The sequence below is a fragment of the Trichechus manatus genome, unplaced genomic scaffold, assembly GCF_000243295.1.
Source record: "Trichechus manatus latirostris isolate Lorelei unplaced genomic scaffold, TriManLat1.0 scaffold00027, whole genome shotgun sequence".
Taxonomy (NCBI): Eukaryota; Metazoa; Chordata; class Mammalia; order Sirenia; family Trichechidae; genus Trichechus; species Trichechus manatus.
Window position 1 is genome coordinate 6,413,148 of NW_004443963.1, and position 23,185 is coordinate 6,436,332.

The window sequence follows — 23,185 nt, forward strand, 5'->3', positions numbered from 1 at the left end:
GCCTAGAAATCAAACACTTATGCTCATCAAAAGATTTCACCAAAAGAGTCAAAAGACAACCTACAGACTGGGCAAAAATTTTGGGCTATGACAAATACGATCAGGGTCTGATCTCTAAAAGCTACAAGATCCCGCAAAATCTCACCAACAAAAAGACAAATAACCAAATTAAAAAATGGGCAAAGGATATAAACAGGCACTTCACCAAAGAAGACATTCAGGTGGCTAACAGACACATGAGGAAATGTTCACAATCATTAGCCATTAGAGAAATGCAAATCAAAACTACAATGAGTAGTTGATGAATTGATGGATCTGGAATGCATTATGCTGAGTGAAATGAGTCAGTCGCAAAAGGACAAATATTGTATGAGACCACAATTACAAGAACCCAAGAAAAGGTTTAAACACAGAAGAAAACATTCTTTGATCGTTATGGGGGTGGTGAGGGAGGGAGGGGGTAGTTACTAACTAGATAGTAGATAAGAATTATCTTAGGCGAAGGGAAGGACAACACACAATACAGGAGAAGTCAGCACAACTGGAGTAAACCAAAAGCTAAAAAGTTTCCTAAATACAACCAAACACTTTGAGGGACAGAGTGGCAGAGGCGGGGGTCTGGGGACCATGGTTTCTGGGGACATCTAGGTCAATTGGCCTAACAAAGTTTATTAAGAAAACGTTCTGCATCCCATTTTGGTGAGTGGTGTCTGGGGTCTTAAAAGCTAGTGACTGGCCCTCTAAGATGCATCAATTTGTCCCAACCCACCTGGAGCAAAGGAGAATGAACACCAAAGACACAAGGAAAATATTAGCCCAAGAGACAGGGCCACATAAACCAGAGACTCCATCAGCCTGAAACCAGAAGAACTAGATGGTGCCTAGCTACCACCAGTGACCACCCTGACAGGGAACACAACAGACAGTCTCTGACAGAGCAGGAGAAAAGTGAGGTGCAGAACTCAAATTCTAGTAAAAAGACCAGACGTAATGGTCTGAGACTGGAGGGACCTCAGAAGACATGGCCCCTGGACTCTGTTAGTCCAGAACTGAAACCATTCCCAAAGCCAATTCTTCAGACAAAGATTAGACTGGACTGTAAGACCTAAAATGATACTCGTGAAGAGAGGGCTTCTTAGCTCAAGTAGATACATGAGACTAAATGGGCAGCTTCTGTCCAGAGGCAAGATAAGAAGGCAGAAGGGGATACGAGCTGGTTGAATGGACCCGGGAAATCAGGGGTGGAAAGGAGGAGTGTGCTGTCACATTATAGGGAGAGCAACTAGGATCACATAATAATGTGTGTATAAATTCTTGTGTAAGGAACTTGAACCGTAAACTTTCACTTAAAGCACAGTAAGAAAAAAAAAGAAAGAACAGCACTCATCTCTTATCACTAAAAGAGAACATTTGGTATAACGAGGTCAAAAGCACAGTCTCTCAAGCTGACCCGCCTGAGGTCAAAACCTAGTGCTACCACTTATTAGTTGTGTGACCTTCACCAAGTAACTTTACTATATACCTTGTTTTTCTTATCTGTAAAATGGGAATAATAACAGTATCTACCTTAAATGATTCTGAGTGAAGTAAATGAGTTACTACATAAGAGGCTTACAGCAGTATCTGACAGCATAAGCAATGTTTAAGTATAAGCTTTAATATTTTTTAAGCACTTCCTATATACTAGACATTGTCCTATGCTTTTTAATATAGTCCAGAATTACAAAACCCTTGCTAAGTGGCCCCAATTCATTTGGCCTCAAGAGCTGGCTTGATCTAAGATAATGCTATTTACAGTCCTTATAGGTTTCTGTAAGTTTGGTGCAAACTAATTTGGCTTCAAACCTGACCTGAACTGACATCATGCTATTTATAGTCTTTATCTATGAAACTTATAAAGACTAAATAAATATTCATGTTTAACCATGGAAAAATCAATGTGTTTGATTACAAGTGCTGTCCCAGATCTCAGTGGGAATTTTATATAATGTATTATCTATGTACCATGCTAACTTCCTAAAGTGTAAATAATTCTAAACCCCAAGACACATTTGGCCCCAAAGGTTTCAGATAAGGAATCAAGACCTGCAAAAATCCCATTGCTGTTGTGTCAGTTCCAGCTCATAGTGACCCTAAAGGACAGAGTAGAACTGCTCCGTAGGGTTTCCAAGGCTGTAATTTTTGTGAAAGCAAACTGCCATGTCTTTCTCCCATGTAGTGACTAGTGGGTTCGAACAGCCAATCTTTTGGTTAGCTGCTGAGTGCTTTAACCACTGCATCACCAGGGCTCCTTCAAGGCCTGCACATCTATCATTTAATTTAATCCTCACAACCACTCTGTTTTATTATCCCCTATTCTTCACCATTTTATGGATGAATAAATCGAGACTTAGAAAGGTCAAGTAACACCCTCAAGTCACAGCGCTAGAAAGGGAGACGGCTGGAATTTGACTTCAGGTCTGTCTGAATCCAAAGCCCATGTATACATTTTAAAAATAAAATAATTAAAATGAGCTACTACCACCCATATCTTCATCTTCCCTTAGAAAGATTAACACTGATCCCAAAAATACAGTGATTATCAAGAAATATAAACACCACTAAACCAAAAAAAAATGAAATCCATTGTCGAGTGGATTCTGACTCAGAGCAATCCCATAGGACTTCCAAGGCTGTTAATATTTATGGAAGTAGACATCACATCTTTCTCATATAGAGCCGCTAGTGGTTTCAAAGTGCTGATCTTTTGGTTAGTGATCCATCTCTTTAACCACTGCACCACCAGGGCTCCCTATAAACACCATATAGATCAAAAAACCAAACAGGTTGCCATCGAGCCGATTTGGACTCATGACGACTCCATAGTGGCACTTAGAGGCATTAAACTTTTTAAAGAATGTCTTTAAGCAATTAATCCTGTAAATTCTCCCCAAGTGGCGCCTTCTCACAATGTTTAAGGTAATAACGCTGATACCACAATTGTTAAACCGAGGCTGGAAAGCCATCAGAGGAAGCAGGGTGCATGCAGGTTTGTGGGTGTAGAGATGGTCATCAAAGGGTCACGACTTTCTTATACGCTTTCGTGAGTCTGAATCCACTTGATGGCAACTGGTTTACCAGTCAATTCTTGGCAATGGACCAACTCCAGTTCTCCAGAACTCTCTCCACCTTTCACTCCTCCATGTCAGAATACGGCTCCACAGGATTTGGACTTAGAAATTTCTCTTTCCCCCTTCAATCTGAATAGGGTTCTCTAATGTTCTGGAAAGTCATCCTAAATAAATAGAGCTTCACTGTGAAAATCTGATTATGAAAAATTTTAATTTTCCCTTGTTTCCCACTTCATTACTGGGCATAGATAATTTCCCATTTTAGGCAAGAGCTTAAAAGAACATCAGCTGACACCTTCCCTATAATTAAGCTGGTAATTAAACAATTATGGTTTTGGTTTAAAAATTCTTTCCCAGGACCATTCAAAGGTTATATCCCAAAAGACCTAATTAAGCTTCAACTTCCAACAAATACTTGCCAGTAAACAGATTAACTGTAATAGCAGCATAATTCGCCTACAGACAGTGAATGTTGACGATTTCATTTCCTCTCATCTACAAACCAAAATGTTCTGTAAATATTCTGTCTTCAAATCTTATATTTAATGCTTTTGCTTGAAACAGAACCCACATGCTGGCTATCTGACAAATTTTGGCTTCACCTCATACCATTACCAATGCCAGATATTTTAAGATATCTAAAATACTACTTTTTTTTTAATTGTTGTGCTTCAAGTAAAAGTTTACAATTCAAGTTAGTCTCTCATACAAAAATTCATACATACATTGTTATGTGACCCTAGTTGCTCTCCCTGTACTGTGACGGCACACTCCTCTTTTCCACCCTGCATTTCCCGTGTCCATTCAACCAGCTCCTGACTCTCTCAGCCTTCTCATCTTACCTCTGGACAGTAAAATACTACTTTTAAAACAAACAAGAGCCAAGAGGCTAGCTGACTCAAATGTAATGTACTGCTCTACTGTCATGTAGTTATTTGGAGTTCAATTCCTGATTCAATACCCCCTAGAAGACACTTTTTAAAGAAACCATGTCAGTATCTTTGGGATCACTTCATTCAAACACCTTCTGAGCTGTATGCTAAAACCAAAGCTACAAAGGTTAGTTTCTCACACTGAGAAATTCTCAGATTTTCTGATTATAAACGTGTTTATAATGAATTAGCAGAATTCCAGAAAATGGGACTGGGATATTTTACCGGAGTCTTATTTCTCCAAGTATGGTTCGAGGACTGACTGCCCGTGGGAGGGCAGAAACAGCTGGGAGGACTTGTTAAAATGGGGACTCCTGGCTCCCATCCCAGATTTGCTGAGTCTGAATCCCAGGCCTGGGAAGCTGCATTTTAACATGCTCTCCAGTGATTCACAGGGAACACTAAAGTCTGAAGACTTTTGTTCTAGGGAGAGTGTGTGTCTGCCCACAACATAAAAAGATTCTGATCTGGGGAGTCTGGGTCAGGAAAAAAGGGTGAAAAGAACAGTAAACATTTTAATGAGCCCCTAGTAAGTGCCAGGTATTTCACATATCTTACCTCACTCAGATTGCCCTATTACTCTCTGAGACAGGTATTCTTAACCCACTCTTACAGGTGAAGAAGTTAAGACACAGAATGCTTAACATGTAGTCTGGAGTCAAATAGTTACTAAGTGGTAGGTCTGAGATTTGAACTCTAGTTATCACCCCAGCATCCACTGTTTTTCCATAACAGCGGTTGTGAAATCTTGGCTGGGCCTCATTGTTCCTCATCAATTGAAATTGGAATAGTAATAGTACCTACATCACAAGGTTCTTATGAGGATTTAATGGAATAAATATATAATGCATTAGTGGGGTATGTGGCAACAGTAAATGTTCAATAAATGTTAACTATTATTATCACTATAACACAAGTAATAACTAGGCAAGTAAACATGATGAGAATAGAGATCTCCTATTCGAAAATGACTCGATCACAACTCTTTAGAGACCCTGGGTGGTACAAAAGGGTTAATGCACTCAGCTGTAAATGGAAAAGTTGCAGGTTTGAGTTCACCCAAAGGCACCTCAGAAGAAAGGCCTGGCAATCTACTTCAGAAAAATCAGACATTGAAAACCCTATGGAGCACAGTTCTACTATGACACTCATGAGGTTGCCATGAGTTGAAACTGACTTGACAGAAACTGGTTTTATTGGGAATTACCATGAAATGCAAGGCATAAAGATCAATATCCTAGGCATTAGTGAGCTGAAATGGACTGGTAATGGCCATTTTGAATTGGACAATCATATGGTCTACTATCCTGGGAATGACAAATCGAAGACGAATGGTGTCGCGTTCATTGTCAAAAAGAACATTTCAAGATCTATCCTGAAGTACGACACTGTTAGTGATAGGATAATATCCATACGCCTACAAGGAGGACCAATTAATACGATTATTATTCAAATGTAGGCACCAGCCACTAATGCAAAGATGAAGAAATTGAAGATTTTTACCAACTTTTGCAGTCTCAAGTTGATCAAACATGCAATCAAGATGCGTTGATAATTACTGGAGATTAGAATGCAAAAGTTGTAAACAATGAAGGATCAGTAGTTGGGAAATACGGCCTTGGTGACAGAAACGATGCCAGAGATTGCGTGACAGAATTTTGCAAGACCAATGACCTATTTATTGGAAATACCTTTTTCAACAACATAAACTGTGACTATACTTGTGGGCCTTGCCAGATAAAATACACAGGAATCAAATCGACTACATCTGTGGAAAGAGACCTTGGAGAAGCTCAATATCATAAGTCAGAACAAGGCCAGGGGCCAACTGCGGGACAGACCATCAATTGCTCATATACAAGTTCAAGCTGAAGCTGAAGAAAATTAGAACAAGTCCACGAGAGCCAAAGTAGACCTTGAGCATATCCCACTGGAATTTAGAGACCATCTCAAGAACAGACTTGATGCATTTAACATTAATGACTGAAGACCAGACGAGTTTATGGAATGACATAAAAGACATTATACATGAAGAAAGGAAAAGGTCATTAAAAAGACAAGAAAGAAAGAAAAGACCAAAATGGATGTCAGAAGAGACTCTAAAACTTGCTCTTGAATGCAGAGTACCTAAAGCAAACAGAAGAAACAATCACATAAAAGACCTGAACAGATTTCAAAGGACAGCTCAAGAAGACAAAGCAAAGCATTATAACGAAATGTGCAAGACCTGGAGTTAGAAAACCAAAAGGGAAGAACACGCTCAGCTCAAGCTGAAAGAAATGAAGAAAAAACTCAAGGCTTGAGTTGTAATACTGAAGGATTCTATGGGCAACATATTGAAGGACACAGGAAGCATCGAAAGAAGATAAATGGAATACTCAGAGTCACTGTACCAAAAAGAATTGGTCAGCGTCAACTATTTCAGGTGGTAGCATACGATCAAGATCAAAGGTACTGAAAGAAGAAGTTCAAGCTGCACTGAAGACATTAGCAAAAAACAAGGCTCCGGAGTTGACAGAATACCAATTGAGATGTTTCAACAAACAGATGCAATGCTGGAAGCACTCACTCATCTAAGCCAAGACAATTGGAAGACAACTACCTGGCCAACTGACTGGAAGAGATCCATATTTGTGCCCATTCCAAAGAAAGGTGATCCAACAGAATGCAGAATTATCGAACAATATCATATGCAAGTGAAATTTCACTGAAGATAATTCAAAAGCAGTGGCAGCAGTTTGAACTGCCAGAAATTCAAGCCAAATTCAGAAGAGGACATGGAACAAGGGATACCATTGCTGATGTCAGATGGATCTTGGCTGAAAGCAGAGAATCCAGAAAGATGTTTACCTATGTTTTATTGACTACGCAAAGGCATTCGACTGCGTGGATCATAACAAGTTATGGACAACACTGTGAAGAAGGAGAATTATAGAACACTTAACTGTGCTCATGTGGAAACTGTACATAGACCAAGAGGCCCCCCCCACAAAAAAAAAAAACAAAAAAAAACAACCCAAACCTATTGCCACTGAGTCAATTCCACCTCATAGCGACCCTATAGGACAGAGCAGAACTGTTCCATAGGGTTTCCAAGGAGTGTCTGGTGGATTCAAACTGCCAACATTTTGGTTAGCAGCCGTAGCTCTTTAACTACTATGCCACCAGGTTTCCATACCAAGAGGCAGTCATTCTAAAACCAGGAAAAGGGTACTTCAAGGTTGTATTCAACCTGTATGCTGAGGAACTAATTCGATACGCTGGACTATATGAAGAAGAATAGGGTATCAGGATTGGAGGAAGACTCATTAACAACCTTTGATATGCACATGATACAACTTTGCTTGCTGAAAGTGAAGAGGACTTGAAGCACTTACTAATGAAGAGCAAATACTACAGCCTTCAGAATGGATTACACTTCAACATAAAGAAAACAAAAATCCTCAGAACTGGACCAATAAGCAACATCATGATAAACGGAGAAAAAACTGACATTATCAAGGATTTCATTTTGCTTGAATCCACAATCAATGCCCATGGAAGCAGCAGTCAAGAAAGCAAACAACAAATTGCATTGGGCAAATCTGCTGCAAAAGATCTCTTTAAAGTGTTAAAAAACAAAGATGTCATTGTGAGGACTAAGGTGCGCTCAACCCAGTGCCATGGTATTTTCAATCACCTCATGCGCATGCAAAAGCTGGACAATGAATAAGGAAGACTGAAGAAGAATTGATGCCTTTGAATTATGGTGTTGGCAAAGAATATTGAATATACCACGGACTTCCAAAAGAATGAACAAATCTGTCTTGGAAGAAGTATAGCCAGAATGCTCCTTAGAAGCAAGGATGGTGGGACTTTGTCTCACATACTTTGGACATGTTATCAGGAGGGACCAGTCCATGCAGAAGGACATCATGCTTGGTAAAACAGAGGGTCAGCAAAAAAGAGGAAGATCCTCAACGAGATGAATTGACACAGTGGCTGCAACAGTGGGCTCAAGCATAACAATGATCATGAGGATGGAGGAGGACCGGGCATTGTTTCGTTCAGTTGTACATAGGTTCACGATGAGTCAGAACGGATTCCACAGCACCTAACAACAATAACATGATGTTAATGAGGCAGGATTAGAGGCAGTTATGTTAATGAGGCAAGACTCAATCTATAGGATTAGGTTGTATCTTGAGTCAATCTCTTTTGAGATATAAAAGAGAGAATTGAGCAGAGAGGAAGGGGACTTCATTACCACCAAACAAGAAGAGCCAGGAGATGAGTTTGCCCTTTGGATCCAGAGTCCCTGTGCTGAGAAGCTCCTAAACCAGGGGGAGATTGATGACAAGGACCTTCTCCCAGAGCCAACAGAGAGAGAAAGCTGTCCTGAATTCAGACTTCTAGCCTCCTAGATTGTGAGAGAATAAATTTGTTTGTTAAAGCCATGTACTTATAGTATTTCTGTTATAGTAGCACAAGATAACTAAGACACTGACCCATATCAACTAATTCTAACTCTTCTCTCTGATACCAACTACAAATGCCATACTTCTTCCTCTAACTCTAACCACCAGAGCTAGGTCACAGCTCAAAAGTTAAAAGGCATAGTTCTCCAGCTGGCAAGCCGCCAAAGACTTCAAACTACAGCCACAAGCTTGAGAGGCCCCACAACACCATCACTTCTGATCACCTGCTGGCTACAAATTCAGGGGTTTCCTTTATCTCTCAGGTTGCCAACCATAAGCTCAGCAGTCCCTGAGCCCCCCTTGCTTCTGACCTGGTGGCTACAAATTTGGGGATTCCCATTACTCCCTCGGGTCTGTCAATTTGCTAGAATAACTCACAGAACTCAGGAAAGTGGTATAGTTAGGATTAGTTCTATTAAAGCAAAAAGGATACAGATGAAGAGACACATAGTATGAGGTCTGGGAGGGTTCCCAAGGCAGAGCTTCCATGCCCCAAGGGATGAGCTACCTCCCCCCATGCATCAATGACTTTCACCAACAAGGAATTTATTACGCTTCAGTGTCCACAGACTTTATGGGGGTTCCATTATAAAGACTTGATTGCCCATGTAGATGAACTCAACCTACAGCTCCCCTCCCCTGAGGTCAGGCTGATATCACCTGGTGGGTCTTTCTGGCCTGGCCAGCCCCCACCTAAGAGTTACTTTGTTAGCATGGCCTGTCAGGTAGATGTGGTCTGGAGCCCCTTCATGAATAACAAAGACTCCAAACACTGGAGAAATGCCAAGGTTTTAGATGTCAACTCTCAGGAACAAAGGACAAAGACCAAATTCTTTGGGTAAAGTTCATTATAAACCCCACAACACAAAAGTAAAGACAAGTTGGCAACACAGTGCTAGGATAGAAGAGCTCAGGATGGGCCCAGAAAGGGGAAGACTTCCCAAGAAGAGAGTTTCTTCGCTGAATCTCAGAGGACTCATCTTGAGAGTTGGCCGAGAGAAGGGAGGGGATCATGGGAGGCTCACGTGAAATTTCAGGCATAAGGAGCATTTACAAAGAAATGAATGAGTGAACACAGTGTGTCCCATACTGGAGTGAAAAAATGACACTCTAGAGAGAGGCGAGGGACCTATTATGGAGGACCTTGCCTATGTCAAATAACGTGGACCTTATTGTGTTATGAAGATTAAGTAGGTACCCGTGTAAAAGCATTTAGAACAGTGCCTGGCACGTAGTAAGTACTATGTAACACTATATGATTATTATTATTTCTTCAGAATTTAGACACAGTGCTCAGTAAATAATAGACAATTAAATGGTTTGAAGTTAAATTTGGAGGTTCTAAAAACAGAATTAGACACCAAAATGGGGTCAGGCAATGAGAAAACAAGTTGGGACCTGGTTGTTTGGATTGGGCTATAAAGCAAGTACTTGGTTCCAAGGAGCAGGGAAGGGTCCAACCTCTTGAGTTGGATCATAAGGTAACACCAAGTCCTAGAACTGGGCTATGAACCCAGAGCCACCAGCCAGACTTGGTGAGATGAGGCAGAGCCTGCATATGAGGCCTAAATAGCCTCCATCATGGGGAGAAATTAAGAAGCAGTGATCTAGGCAGGATTGCAGAGGTGGACAATACTAATCAACAAACAGTTTTATTGCTATAAAGCAGATAGTTGCTCTAGTTAAAAAGATTCTGGCCATATTACTAAGCCAAAATCATTAAGTATTTCTAAGACTATTTAAGACAGATGATGGAAAAATTAATTCTATGAGGAAGAATGTTATAAACAAAATTTTCTCTCAGATTTTGCAAGGTTCTGAGAGATTTTTTTTCACTCTTCCTTCATTCTGCTTCATTACCAAATTGAAAGTCATTATTAGATTTTTTAATTTTTTTCAAAAATTAAAATATAACTTACAGACAGTAAATTCACCCTTTTTAATGTAGAGTTCTGTACGTTTTGACAAAGACCTACAGTGGTATAACAGTCTAGAACAGTTTCATACTCCCCAAAATTCCCTCAGAAGGAATAGTTCCTTGTGGAAGTCAGGAACTGTTCTAGATCTTGGTAGTGGTGGTAGTTACATGACTGTATGGATTTGTCAAAACTCACAGATCAATTGCAGTCAATCCTTTCCTCTGTCTCCAGTCCCTAAAAACCACTGATCTTTTTTTTGTCCCTATCCTTTTATCTTTTCCATACTATCATATAAATGGAATCATATAATATGTAGTCTTTTGAGTCCGGCTTCTTACACTTAGCAGAGCATACTTGAGTTTCATTTATGTGGTGTGTATATCAATAGTTTGCTCCTTTTTGTTCCTGAGAATTCTGTTGTATGAGTGGATGTACCACAGTTTGTTTATCCTGTCACCAGTTGAAGAACTTTTTTTTCCTCTAATTTTTGGCAATCATTAATAAAGCCTCTATAAATTAAGAAACTGATCATGAGGGTGGCCCAGGACTGGGCAGCATTTCATTCCATTGTGCATGGGGCAGCTAACAACAACAACAAACATTTGAGAACAAGTCTTTTTTTGTGAACCTAAGTTTTCACTTCTTTTGGGTAAATACCCATGAGTGTGATTTCTGGATCCTATGGCAGGTGTATAACTTTATAAGAAACTGCCAAACAGTTTTCCAAAATGACTGTACCATTTTGCATTCCCACCAGCCATGTACCTGTTTGATTTGGAATACTTTGTATAGAATGCAGTCCAACAGATGGATTCCCATTTTCTACAGAGTAAAGTATTCTCAATTCTTCACTTATCATTCAACGTCTTCATCTGGCCACTGAAAAATTCACATGGTTGCCTTCCTCCAGCCATACCTGCCACTGTTCTCCCACATGTACCCCGGGGCACAGTAAGACTCAGCCCCTGACCTCTGGGATATTCACCTTTTATTAATGAAATCTTTTGCAAATCCCACAATTGAAATCGTCCAATCCTTCAAGTCTCCCTTCTGCTCTCCAAAAGAGATAATTTAATGAAATGTGGTGACAAAATAGGCCAATAAAATAGACAGGCACAAGCCTCTTTCTCTCTGTGCCATCCAATCCAGATCCCCATGTGCCACGTGGCAGAGAAAGCTAAGGAGGAGTCCAGAGTGCTTCTTAGGTCAGGCAACAGCCCTAGAAGAGCAGGTCTTTCTCCCTTATTTAAAAAAAGGAGAACGCTCCCCAAAGTAACTGAAACTGATTGCATGGGGTACAGTGAATTAAATTTGCAGTAGTGGAGGTGTGGGTGTAGGGAAGCTTTTCCTTTTATGTGAGTTCGAGCCAGTTCTTGGTGATAACTAAGGCTTTTCTCTGCCTCCAAGTTTTCTTACATATGGAGACAGAGGCGTTGGCAAAGGAACCCCAAGAGGAGACAAATAGTAAAGCAAATCCTTTTATAACACAGCAAGCATGCACTTGCCCATAAAAGAGATAATGTACATGGGATGGGTAATTTTCCTTCCTTAAAGAGTTTGGAGTCTTCCAATACACAGGGAGGTATCTCTCCCAAGGGCCCTGAAGTGCTGAAGGAAACGTCACATGCAACGTGTTCGCTCTCGTCCCATTTCTGGAGGAGCTGATGCAACTCCGAGCCGCGCGGTTGGGCCGGCGCTCGGTTCTTGCGCTGCAGATGGATAATAATGTTCCAGCACGGCTGTCTCTGCCGCGCCCAGTAAAAATCCTGCCGCCTGCAGCTTGGCAACACAGCTTCCAGCACCAGCGCTGAGTGCCATTATCTGAATGTGTCCTGTATGCCAGTCGCGAGCACTCATACCCCTCAGGCCGCCGAGGAGGACCCGGCTGATTTGATACTACCCTCCTCCAGGAGAAGGTCTCGGTCCTTTACGGCTCCATCTCTAGACCAGGGATCTCACGATTGAAATGCAAAGGAAAAGAAGCAGACCCTCTGCCCCTTGACAAGTGACCGTTCCCACCCTGTCAGTTCTAGCCAGACGTCGGATGTTTAAAAACCGCATTCGCAGCCCCTTTCCCGTAGAAGACAAAGGTTTGCTTGACAAGCCGCATAGAGACCCTCTCCCGATCTTTCTCTGCAGGCTCCCACTGTTAAAAACTCTCCCTTGGCTTCTACAAAGTCTGAACATCGCTACCCATCCCAGCCCCGTTTGCCCGGGCGGGACTCACCCGGCCGGTGGAGAAGCGCCGGAGCGCCTGGTTGCCCAGCCGTAGCATGGCGGAAAGGAGCGCTCCGCGCGGGTTCGCGGGCCGCCGGGGGCTCAGCCTGGGCGCAGTCTGCAGCCTCGCGGCTCGGGACCGCCCAGCTCGCTGCCCACGGCCTCCCCAAGTCCCGGGACCCGGCCCAGCATACCGCCCGCTCCAGCTGGCAGGACCCCTCGCCCTCCAGCAGGCAAGGCTCCGGTGGCCAATCGGGTGCGCCCGGGCGGGGCGTACGCCGAGCCCGGCTCGAAGGACCACGCCCCACGGCTGCCTGGAGTTTATTAACCAGGCCGACCCCTCCCTCGGTTCCAGCCCTGGCCAAGGTACTAGCTGTGGGACCTTCTACCAGTTACTAGTAACATATATAGGGATCTGCCTTACTAACGGACAATTTGACACCCCAAATTATGCCCTTAACACAATTCTGACAAAGGTGCAGACATGCCTGGGTACGTTCAGCTACTGCTCCTAAAGAAAAGGGATAGGGGCGCGTTCCCTGTACAGGAATCCTGATACCCAACTGGCAAGCTGTTGAGAGGATTCAATGAGAGAGTGTAAATAAAGCACTTGGCAAAGGGCCTGGTACACAGCTGGTCTATAACAAATGATAGGTACACGCCCTTCTCCTTTTCCTCTCTAGAAGAAATGCTCAATCATGCCTCAGTGAGTGCTTGTCTCAAATGGGACTCCTGTACCTGGCATTCAAGGTCATCTGCAATTCTGGCACTTTAGCACATATAAATTCAGCCTGACAGAACTATTTGCCAATGCTTGCCACCAGTCACTTGTTATCATCTCGGTATAACCAAATTCCTTCTTTTCTTAAAAGTACAGATCAAATGTTTCTTCCTGGAGGAATTTTTCCTGATTCTTCCCTCTCTTGACCGGTCTTCCTCCCTGCAAGTAATCTGAAGGATTTTTGTCTATGTTTCTCTCTCAGTGTCCCCAGGTGGTACACAGTGTTTAAGCATTTGGCTGTTAACCAAAAGCTTGCCAGTTCAAATCCACCAGCCACTCCTTGGAAGCCCTATGGGGCAGTTCTACTCTATCCAATAGGGTTGCTATGAGTCAGAATCGACTCGATGGCAACAGGTTTTTTGGGGTGGTGCAAAGGGTTTGCACTGGACTACTAACCTAAAGGTTTGTGGCTCAAACTTACTCAGCAATGCCATTGCAAAAGAAAAGTCCTGGTGATATGCTTTTGTAAAGATTATGGAGTGGGGAATCACTCTCTAGATAGTAGACACTTGTTATTTTTGGTGATGGGAAAGGTAACACTGAATATGGGTGAAGGGCACACAGCTTGACCAAGGTCAATGATGTCACTAAGAAATACACAAGAAAAAAGGATGTTTTTGGTGAATGTTATGACATATAATTTTGCAACAACCACCAAAAAATATATGTGTGGTTACACATGTATATATGCCTATATGTGTATGTTGTTGTCGTTGTTAGGTGCCATTAAGTCAGTTCCGACTTTTAGCAACCCTACGTACAACAGAACAAAACACTGCCCGGGCCTGTGCCATACTCACAATCATTGATTTGCTTGAGCCTATTGTTGCAGCCACTGTGTCAATCCATCTCGTTGAGGGTATTCCTCTTTTCATTGACCCTCTACTTTACCAAGTGTCACGGATTGAATTGCGCCCCCCAAAAATATGTGTCAACTTGCGTCTTAGTCATCTAGTGCTGCTGTAACAGAAATACCACAAGTGGATGTTTTTAACGAAGAGAAGTTTATTTCCTCACAGTTAAAGTAGGTTAAAAGTCCAAATTCAGGGCATCAGCTCCAGGGGAAGGCTTTCTCTCTCTGTTGGTCTTCTCATCAGTGTTTCCCCGGACAAGGAGCTTCTCGGCGCAGGGACCCCTGTCCAAAGGATGTGCTCTGCTCCTGGCACTGCTTTCTTGATGGTATAAGGTCCCCAACTCTCTGCTTACTTCCCTTTCCTTTTATCTCTTGAGAGATAAAAGGTGGTGTAGGCCACACCCCAGGGAAACTCCCTTTACATTGGATGTGACCCGGGTAAAGGTGGTATTACAATCCCACCCTAATCCTCTTTAACATAAAATTACAATCACAAAATGGAGGCCAACCACACAATTCCGGGAATCATGGCCCAGCCAAATTAATACACACATTTTTGGGGGGATATAATTCAGACCATGACAACTTGGTTAGGCCATGATTCCCAGTACTGTGTAGTCGTCTTACATTTTGTGATTGTAATTTTATGTTAAAGAGGATTAAGGCGGGATTGTAACACCCTTACTAAGGTCACATCCCTGATCCAATGTAAAGGGAGTTTCCCTGGAGTGTGGCCTGCACCACCTTTTATCTTACAAGAGACAAAAGGAAAGGGAAGCAAGCAGAGAGTGGGGACCTCATATCACCAAGAAAGAAGCACCAGGAGCAGAGTGTGTTCTTTGGACCTGGGGTTTCTGTGTAGAGAAGTTCCTAGTTGATGAGAAGGACCTTCCTCCAGAGCCGACAGAGAGAGAAAGCCTTCCCCTGGAGCTGAAGCACTGAATTTGGACTTCTAGACTACTAGACTGTGAGAAAATAAATTTCTCTTTGTTAAAGCCATCCACTTGTGGTATTTCTGTTGTAGCAGCACTAGATGACTAAGACACTTGGATGACAAATTGAAGAGGAATGGTGTCGCATTAATCGTCAAAAAGAACATCTCAAGATGTACCCTGAAGTACAACGCTGTCAGTGATAGGATAATTTCCATACACCTACAAGTAAGATCAGTTAATATGACTATTATTCAAATTTATGCACTAACCACTAATGCCAAAAACGAAGAAACTGAAGATTTTTACCAACTTCTGCAGTCTGAAATAGATCCAACATGCAATCAAGACTCATTGATAATTACTGGTGATTGGAATGGGAAAGTTAGAAACAAAGAAGAAGGATCCGTAGTTGGAAAATATGGCCTTGTGATAGAAACAATGCCAGAGATCGCATGATAGAATTTTGCAAGACCACCGACTTTTTCATTGCAAATACCTTTCTTCAACAACATAAACGGTGACTACACACGTGGACCTTACCAGATAGAATACACGGGAATCAAATAGACTATATCTGTGGAAAGAAACCATGGAGAAGCTCAGTATCATCAGTTAGAACAAGGCCAGGGGCCGACTGTGGAACAGACCATCAATTGTTCACATGCGAGTTCAAGATGAAGTTGAAGAAAATTAGAACAAGTCCACGGAGCCAAAGTACAACCTTGAGCATATCCTACCTGAATTTAGAGACCATCTCAAGAATAGATTTGACACTGAATACTAATGACTGAAGACCACATGAGTTGTGGAATGACATCAAGCACATCATACATGAAGAAAGCAAGAGATCATTACAAAGACAGGAAAGAAACAAAAGACTAAAATGGATGTCAGAAGAGACTCTGAAACTTGCTCTTGAATGTCAAGTAGCTAAAGCAAAAGGAAGAAATGATGAAGTAAAAGAGCTGAACAGAAGATTTCAAAGGGTGGCTGGAGAAGACAAAGTATTACAATCAAATGTGCAAAGAGCTGAAGATAGAAAACCAAAAGAGATACGTATATATGTGTATATGTGTGTGCATATATAGATTTATCTACATGTATATATATACATATGTGTGTGTACATGCATGTATATTCATATATATAATAAAGCACACAGGGGGCACAATTACAGATACTTTTTAGACCTAACCAAACACCTTGTAGAATTGATTTTCTAGGTTTGAAGGCTTAGGGCCATAGTCTCATGGGACAACTCAGTCAATTGGTACAATACAGTTCATAAAGTTTATGTTCTACATCCTAGTTTGGTGAGCAGTATCTGGGGTTTTAAAAGCTTGTGAGTGGCTATCTAAGATATAACTATTGGTCTCTTGTTGTCCAGAGTAAAAGAGAAAGAAGGCCAGATTTAATGACCTCAAGTGTGAATCTTCTCGTTTCTATTATTTCTCCTTAATATATTACTTCTCAGCTCTTGGTTTCCTTCCATACACTAAGTCATTGCGACTGAGACCTTTGCAGGTAGCAGTGGCATGTGCTGCTATTGAAGGGACATATTCTTAAATCTGAATGTGTAAAATGTTTGGATTAGTTAAACAATGCAGTGATGAAAAAGATACAATAGAGCAATATAAAATAATTTACTGAAAATAAATATATATATTTCCTCTCTTTTAGTGTAATGCTAATTCCAACCATAAGCAAGTTTTATGATTTTAACGTGATGTCTTTCCTCACTTGATTATAACCTTTTTATATTTTTCTTATTTCATTTAAACTCTATTGTGTTAGTTTTTTTTTTTTTCTTTATGGATTTAGTAAAACAGAAGTGTCAGATCACAGATTGGTAGACAGATCACATATTTCAAATAGATGAAACAATAAATGAGGTTTTTAAAGATTTGTATCTCTGTACTTGAGCTTGACTAACCTTAAACCTGTTTCATCTTTAACAATAGAATTTTTCTTGGGCAATAGTTTCTGGTGTAACGTTGTGTGACCCTAGTGCAAAAGCGTAAAACTGTGTGGATTATAACAAATTATGGATAACATTTCAAAGAATGGGAATGCCAGAACACTTAATTGTGCTCATGAGGAACCTGTACATAGATCAAGAGGCAGACGTTTGGACAGAACAAGGGGATACTGCATGGTTCAAAGTCAGGAAAGGTGTTCACCAGGGTTGTATCCTTTCACCATAGTTATTCAGTCTGTATGCTGAGCAAATAATCTGAGAAGCTGGACTATATGACGAAGAACTGGGCATCAGGATTGGAGGAAGACTCATTAACAACCTGACGTATGCAGATGACACAACCTTGCATGCTGAAAGTGAAGAGGAGTTAAAGCACTTACTGATGAAGATCAAATACTACAACTTTCAGTATGGATTACACCTCGACATAAAGAAACAAAAATCCTCACAACTGGACCAATAAGCAACATCATGATAAATGGAGAAAAGACTGAAGTTGTCAAGAATTTCATTTTACTTGGATCCACAATCAATGCCCATGGAAGCAGCAATCAAGAAATCAAACAACACATTGCATTGGGCAAATCTGCTGCAAATGATCTCTATTAAAGTGTTAAAAAGCAAAGATGTCACTTTAAGGACTAAGATACACCTGACCCAACCCATGGTGTTCTCAATTGCCTCATATGCATGCGAAAGCTGGACAATGAATAAGGAAGACCGAAGAAAAATTGATACCTCTGAATTATGGTGTTGGTGAAGAATATTGAATATACCACAGACTGCCAAAAGAACGAACAAATCTGTCTTGGAAGAAGTACAGCCAGAATGCTCCTTAGAAGCAAGGATGGTGAGACTTCATCTCACATACTTTGGACATGTTATCAGGAGGGACAAGTCCCTGGAGAAGGACATCATGCTTGATAAAGTAGAGGGTCAGCGAAGGAGAAGAAGACCCTCAACGAGATGGACTGACACAGTAGCTGCAACAATGGGCTTGAGAATAACAACGATTGTGAGGATGGTGCAGGACCAGGCAGTGTTTTGTTCTGTTGTACACAGGGTTGTTATGAGTCGGAACCAACTCGATGGCACCTAACAACAACAGTGCTAACTTAAGAGCTGTCCATTGTAGCTAGTATTTTTCAGTTCTATAGCATTAGAATAACTTTGTTATTTTTGTTGAAGATGTGAATGAAGTGTGCATTTGCATTGTTGTCGTTGTGTGCTGTCGAGTTGATTACAACTACATAACAACCCCATAGGACAGAGTAGAACTACTCCATAGGGTTTCCTAGGCTGTAATCTTTATGGGATTGCTAGGTCTTTTCTCCCATGGAGCAGCTGGTGGGTTTGAACTGCCAACCTTTTGGTTAGCAGCCAAGCACTTAACCATTGTACTACAATGAGTATTAGGAGTTTGCAATAAACTTTTTTTTTTTTCCTTCATCTTTCACTTGCATAGATCCTCTCAGCTTTTGGTCTAGGCGCTCCTTTTGGATCTTGCTTCCATTGGTATAAACATTTTCCCTGTGATGCAAAATTATAGTGAATGGTAACCTTGAGCCTATCCACTAACATTTAAATCTTGCTGATTATCTTCCTATTTTCCCCAAGGGTAGAAAAACAGACAGAAGCCAATAACGTGCATGCTTATTTATAAATTGTTTAGAAATATATTTATGATGTGAGATTAGATAATTAAGCAAGTAAATTACCATATTATTACACAAATAATGCATACATTCTACATTTATTTGCCAACTGTACTCTCCCTCTGTGAGGTATTTTCATAAGTGTACTAGCTGTAAAAAAAAAAAAATTAGCATAGCACCTTACGAAAATACCTCACTGGGGGAGGGTGTGGCTGGCAAACAACCATAGAAGGCGTGTATTATTTGTGTAAAAATATGGTACAATGTGTTTAATAACAGGATTGATATATGTATTATAAAATCAGAAAATAACAGGGATACTGGGATGGTTAATTTTGTGTGCCAGCTTGGCTAGGCTATGGTTCCCAGTCATTTGACCAAACACTAGTCTAGTTACTGTTAAGGAATAGTTAAATGTAATTAAATCAGTTGGCCTAAGTAAAGCATATTACCTTACATAACGTAATCTAATGTAATATAATCAATCAATTGAAAAGGGAGTTTCCCTAGGGTGTGTTCTACCTTCAGATAATAAATAGACATTTTGGCAGAATTCTCACTTTATTTTTCTACAGCATTTGGGACATAACCTGCAGGAGTCACCAGCCTATTGCCTGACCTACAGATCTTGGACTTGCCAGCATCCCACAATCATATGAGCCAATTCCTTGAAGAAAAAATCTTTCTCTCTCTCTCTCTCTATGGTTCTGTTTCTCTGAAGAACCCTGAATAAGACAAATACTAAGGCAGGATATTCCTGGAATAGCAGGACTCTTCTAACAGTGTGATTTTGGCTCAAGAGCTCCCCCTTGGCCTTCCAAACTTTGAGTTTCATAACAGCCTAATACGCTTCCACAGACTTCTTTCTTTCCCTCTCTCCTTTACTAATGGTCAGACTTGCATCATGACTTTATGGCTCTCCCAGCATACCCTGGTTCCCTCCCCAATGTCCTTCACAGATGTTTCCCCTAATAAATCTCTTGCATGTCTACTTGATATTTGTTTCCAATAGAACCTGTAGTAATACATATAATAAAAAGGATAAACATAATCAAAAGTTCGTTCTTTGAAAAGACTAATAAAATCAATACAACACAAAAAAGACTTCCTCGTCCAGCTATGACAGAGTCCTTTGCAGCAGACAGACACTCAGATCAAGAAGAGATAGTATATCTAGATACATTTTTTTAAGCATATCTGTCTACTGGCATTAGAAAGCTAACACAGCAGTCAAGACTTGATGTTTTCTGGAATAAAAAGAAGCTCACTGAATTGACTCCAACATTTTGCATTGTATGTTCCTCTTTGGGATATTTACCAGTACTTGGTGTAAGGAGAGAAGCTGAGAAGTCAGGCAGTTGCTAATAGGCAGAGAAACTAGCAGAATTTTCAGCAATCTCATGGAATAGAGAGTACAACAATTGAGGTTTGGGCAGCCAGGACTTGAGGAACCAAGATCTTGGAGAAAAAGTAGATGCAGAAGTGCACCCAACCCATGACACCTGTTTTCACTTTGAGGTATTAACTGATTCTTAAGATAAACAGGACTAGGGCTATAAAACGAAGCAGAAAATGGTTTCAAAGCAAAGCATAGTTTATCAGTACCAAGAAATTAGAGTTTGGCACCTGCCAAGAAGGAGGAAGTCTAGTAAACATTCCAGATTCTCATCTGAGACTCTTGAAGACATTGCCCTAGGAGACCTCGGGGTAGAGTAACTACTGTAAGACTTCTGCCCAGGCTCACATAAACTCAGCCCTGGTTGGAATGAGGTGATCTGTCCTACTCTGTCTGCCAGAGAAGAAGGTAAACCGTCTCTGGAGAAGGATAATATCATCAAGAACCTCTGCAGTTGTTCATTCACTCTCCTGAATTCAATCAAAATATGACCAAAAGAAATAAACATATGAGAAGTGCTAATCTGGGTAGAAATAACCACTCCTGCTTTCATTAAGGTCCCTGGGTGGCACAAATGGTGTGTCTTGTCTACTTACTGAAAGGTTAGTGGTTCATACCCATCCAGTGGCACCACAGAAAGGTCTAGCAACCTGCTTTCTGTCCCTACCAGACTATGTGTGTCTGTCAAACTTAAGGACAATTGTTCAGTAAAGAATTTTTGAGCCCCTACCATGTGCTAGGTACTGTGGTAGATGCTGGGCATACAGAAATGAACAGGTAGATCCATCCCCTTCCCTCATGTTGCTCACAGTCCAACAGAGAGTACAGATATTAAGTAAAGTATGATCAGTGCTATAAACGCTGAAATGCAGAGTTCTATGGAAACACAAATCAGGAGAATCTAACTCAGGGATAGTGAGTATGCTTATAAACCTTGTACCTCACCCAGTACCCAGTATAGTTCTTGTTACCTGATGGTTATAGAATACCTGCTTAGTGAATGGATGAATAAATGAATCAATGAGTGACTGAATCAAGGCTAAAGAAACAGAAAAAGGAGTAACTGGCTCAGTTTGGTGTCATAAGAGAGGATTTCACAAAAGATTTGGCCCTCCCACTAACCCCTAAAAAGCTGAGTTTGGAAAGAGAAGTTACCAGGAGATAAAAGAGGAAATAGCATCTGTGGTGTGATTGATTACTTTTGTGTGGCCTTTCTAGCCATGGTCTTGTAACTCCCACCCAGGTGACTGGGCGGGACTGTGTGACATGGTAATCCAAGGGGATAGGTTAATTCTGCCTTAAAAGAGAGCCAATTCCAGAGCAGGGAGAAGGAATCCAATACCACCAAGGAAGGTGACCTGGCAGCAGGAGAGTGCGTGGTGGGCTTCCCGGCCCACAGAGAGAGAAAGCTGAGTGCCTTTGGGCAGAGACTGAGGGCCAGGGAAAGGTGTGCCTGTGAGCAGAGCTGGGGAGAGGCTATCCTGATAGAAGAACTGTATCCTGAGTGTTCTTGAGCCTGAATTGTAACTGTTACTTCCCTAATAAACCCCATAACTGTGAGTATGGTCTGTGAGTTCTGTGTGGCCACTGCAATGAATTATCAAACCCAGTAGAGAGTGCTGTGGGAGGGACAGTTGGTGTCAGAATTAGTAAAGATGGCAGAGAGAGGAGGCATATCTGACCTCTGCCTCATGGGAATCAACCTTGGGCTGTTGCTCTTGATTCTCCTTTCCCCTTGTGAAGTAAGAGGAGGTTAGATACTGCTCCCATACCATTTTTACAGCATCAGAAGCACAGGAAACAGCGAGTATAAGTCTTTAAAAGATTGTTCGGCTCTGTTTTGGCAGAGTTACTTGTGGATCAGTCTGATCTTTTTTAGGACCAATTTAACTTTTACTAGGACAAATCTAGACTCCAGGGGTAGTTCAGTCCTACTACTAAGGTGTTATTCCACTGGGAGTCTTCACTGGATGTGCTGGATGATCACCAAGGACACTCTATGCTGGCTGGTCAGTGCTCCAACCTTTCCTCACTCTGTTTGAGTTCTGGGAATTGTTCAGCTTCCAACTCTCTGGTTGCTATTTTCCTGTCTTTGTGGAGTCTCATTGTACACACATGTCACCTAGAACTCAACACAGACTTAAGCTGAACCCTAAGCAAATTTCTTGAGCTCTATTTCTGTAGTTTCCAGGGGCAGATTATCCAATAGGCAAGGTTAAGTACAGTGCTTACCTTGCTTACCAGATCATCTGTAGTGAACAATTTCACATCAAAGATGTAGTGAAACCCTCATGAAATGTTTCACTACAGATTAGTAAGTAAGCATAAGTAAGCCCATGTTTACCTTGCTTACTGGGTCATCCACCCTTGTCAGGGGCTGTAAATTTGAAAAGAGGCTTTGATTCTGTAGGAAGGTGCTGTGAGGTTGGGAGTGAGATGCCAGCCATACCTAGAAGCAGAATCTTTGAAGTGGTGAAAAAATGTGAAATCATTCACTACAGATGATCTGGTAAGCAAGGTAAGCACCATGCTTACCCTGCCTATTGGATAATCTACCCCTGGACTAGTTTCCTACTTTCCGGAAAACTTTCCGGCAACTCCAGTTCCCTCAGACTCTGAACTCTCATCTCCATCTTTAATGAACAGAAATTTTTTTCCTTATTGTATAGGAGGGAAGATGTCCAAATTCAGGGCACCAGCTCTAGGGGAAGGCTGTGTCTGCTCTGGGGGTAAATCCTTGTCTCTTACAACTTTTGTTCCTTGGCTCCTTGGTGATCTCCATGTGGCATCAATCTTTCCCCACTTGTTCTTGCTTGCTTCTGTGCCTAATTTGCTCTTTTTATATCTCAAAGTCAATAGTGATTGGTTTGAAACACATATAACAAGGAAAACCCTATTCTGAAATGGGATTACATCCACAGGTATAAGGGCTAAGATTTACAACATGTATTT

General features: G+C 41.3%; 1 protein-coding gene across 2 annotated transcripts in view; it reads right to left on the bottom strand.

Moving 5' to 3' along the window:
• The window catches only part of ALDH1L2 (aldehyde dehydrogenase 1 family member L2), an 85,961-nt gene extending 73,157 nt beyond the window's left edge, over positions 1 to 12,804 (bottom strand). For both annotated transcript variants that reach the window (XM_004373782.2, XM_023728994.1), the window contains exon 1: positions 12,646 to 12,804. In XM_004373782.2, coding sequence (XP_004373839.1) covers positions 12,646 to 12,693 — 48 coding nt within the window. In that variant the 5' untranslated portion in view covers positions 12,694 to 12,804. The remainder of the gene's footprint in view (positions 1 to 12,645) is intronic.
• Positions 12,805 to 23,185: the final 10,381 nt, after the last annotated feature.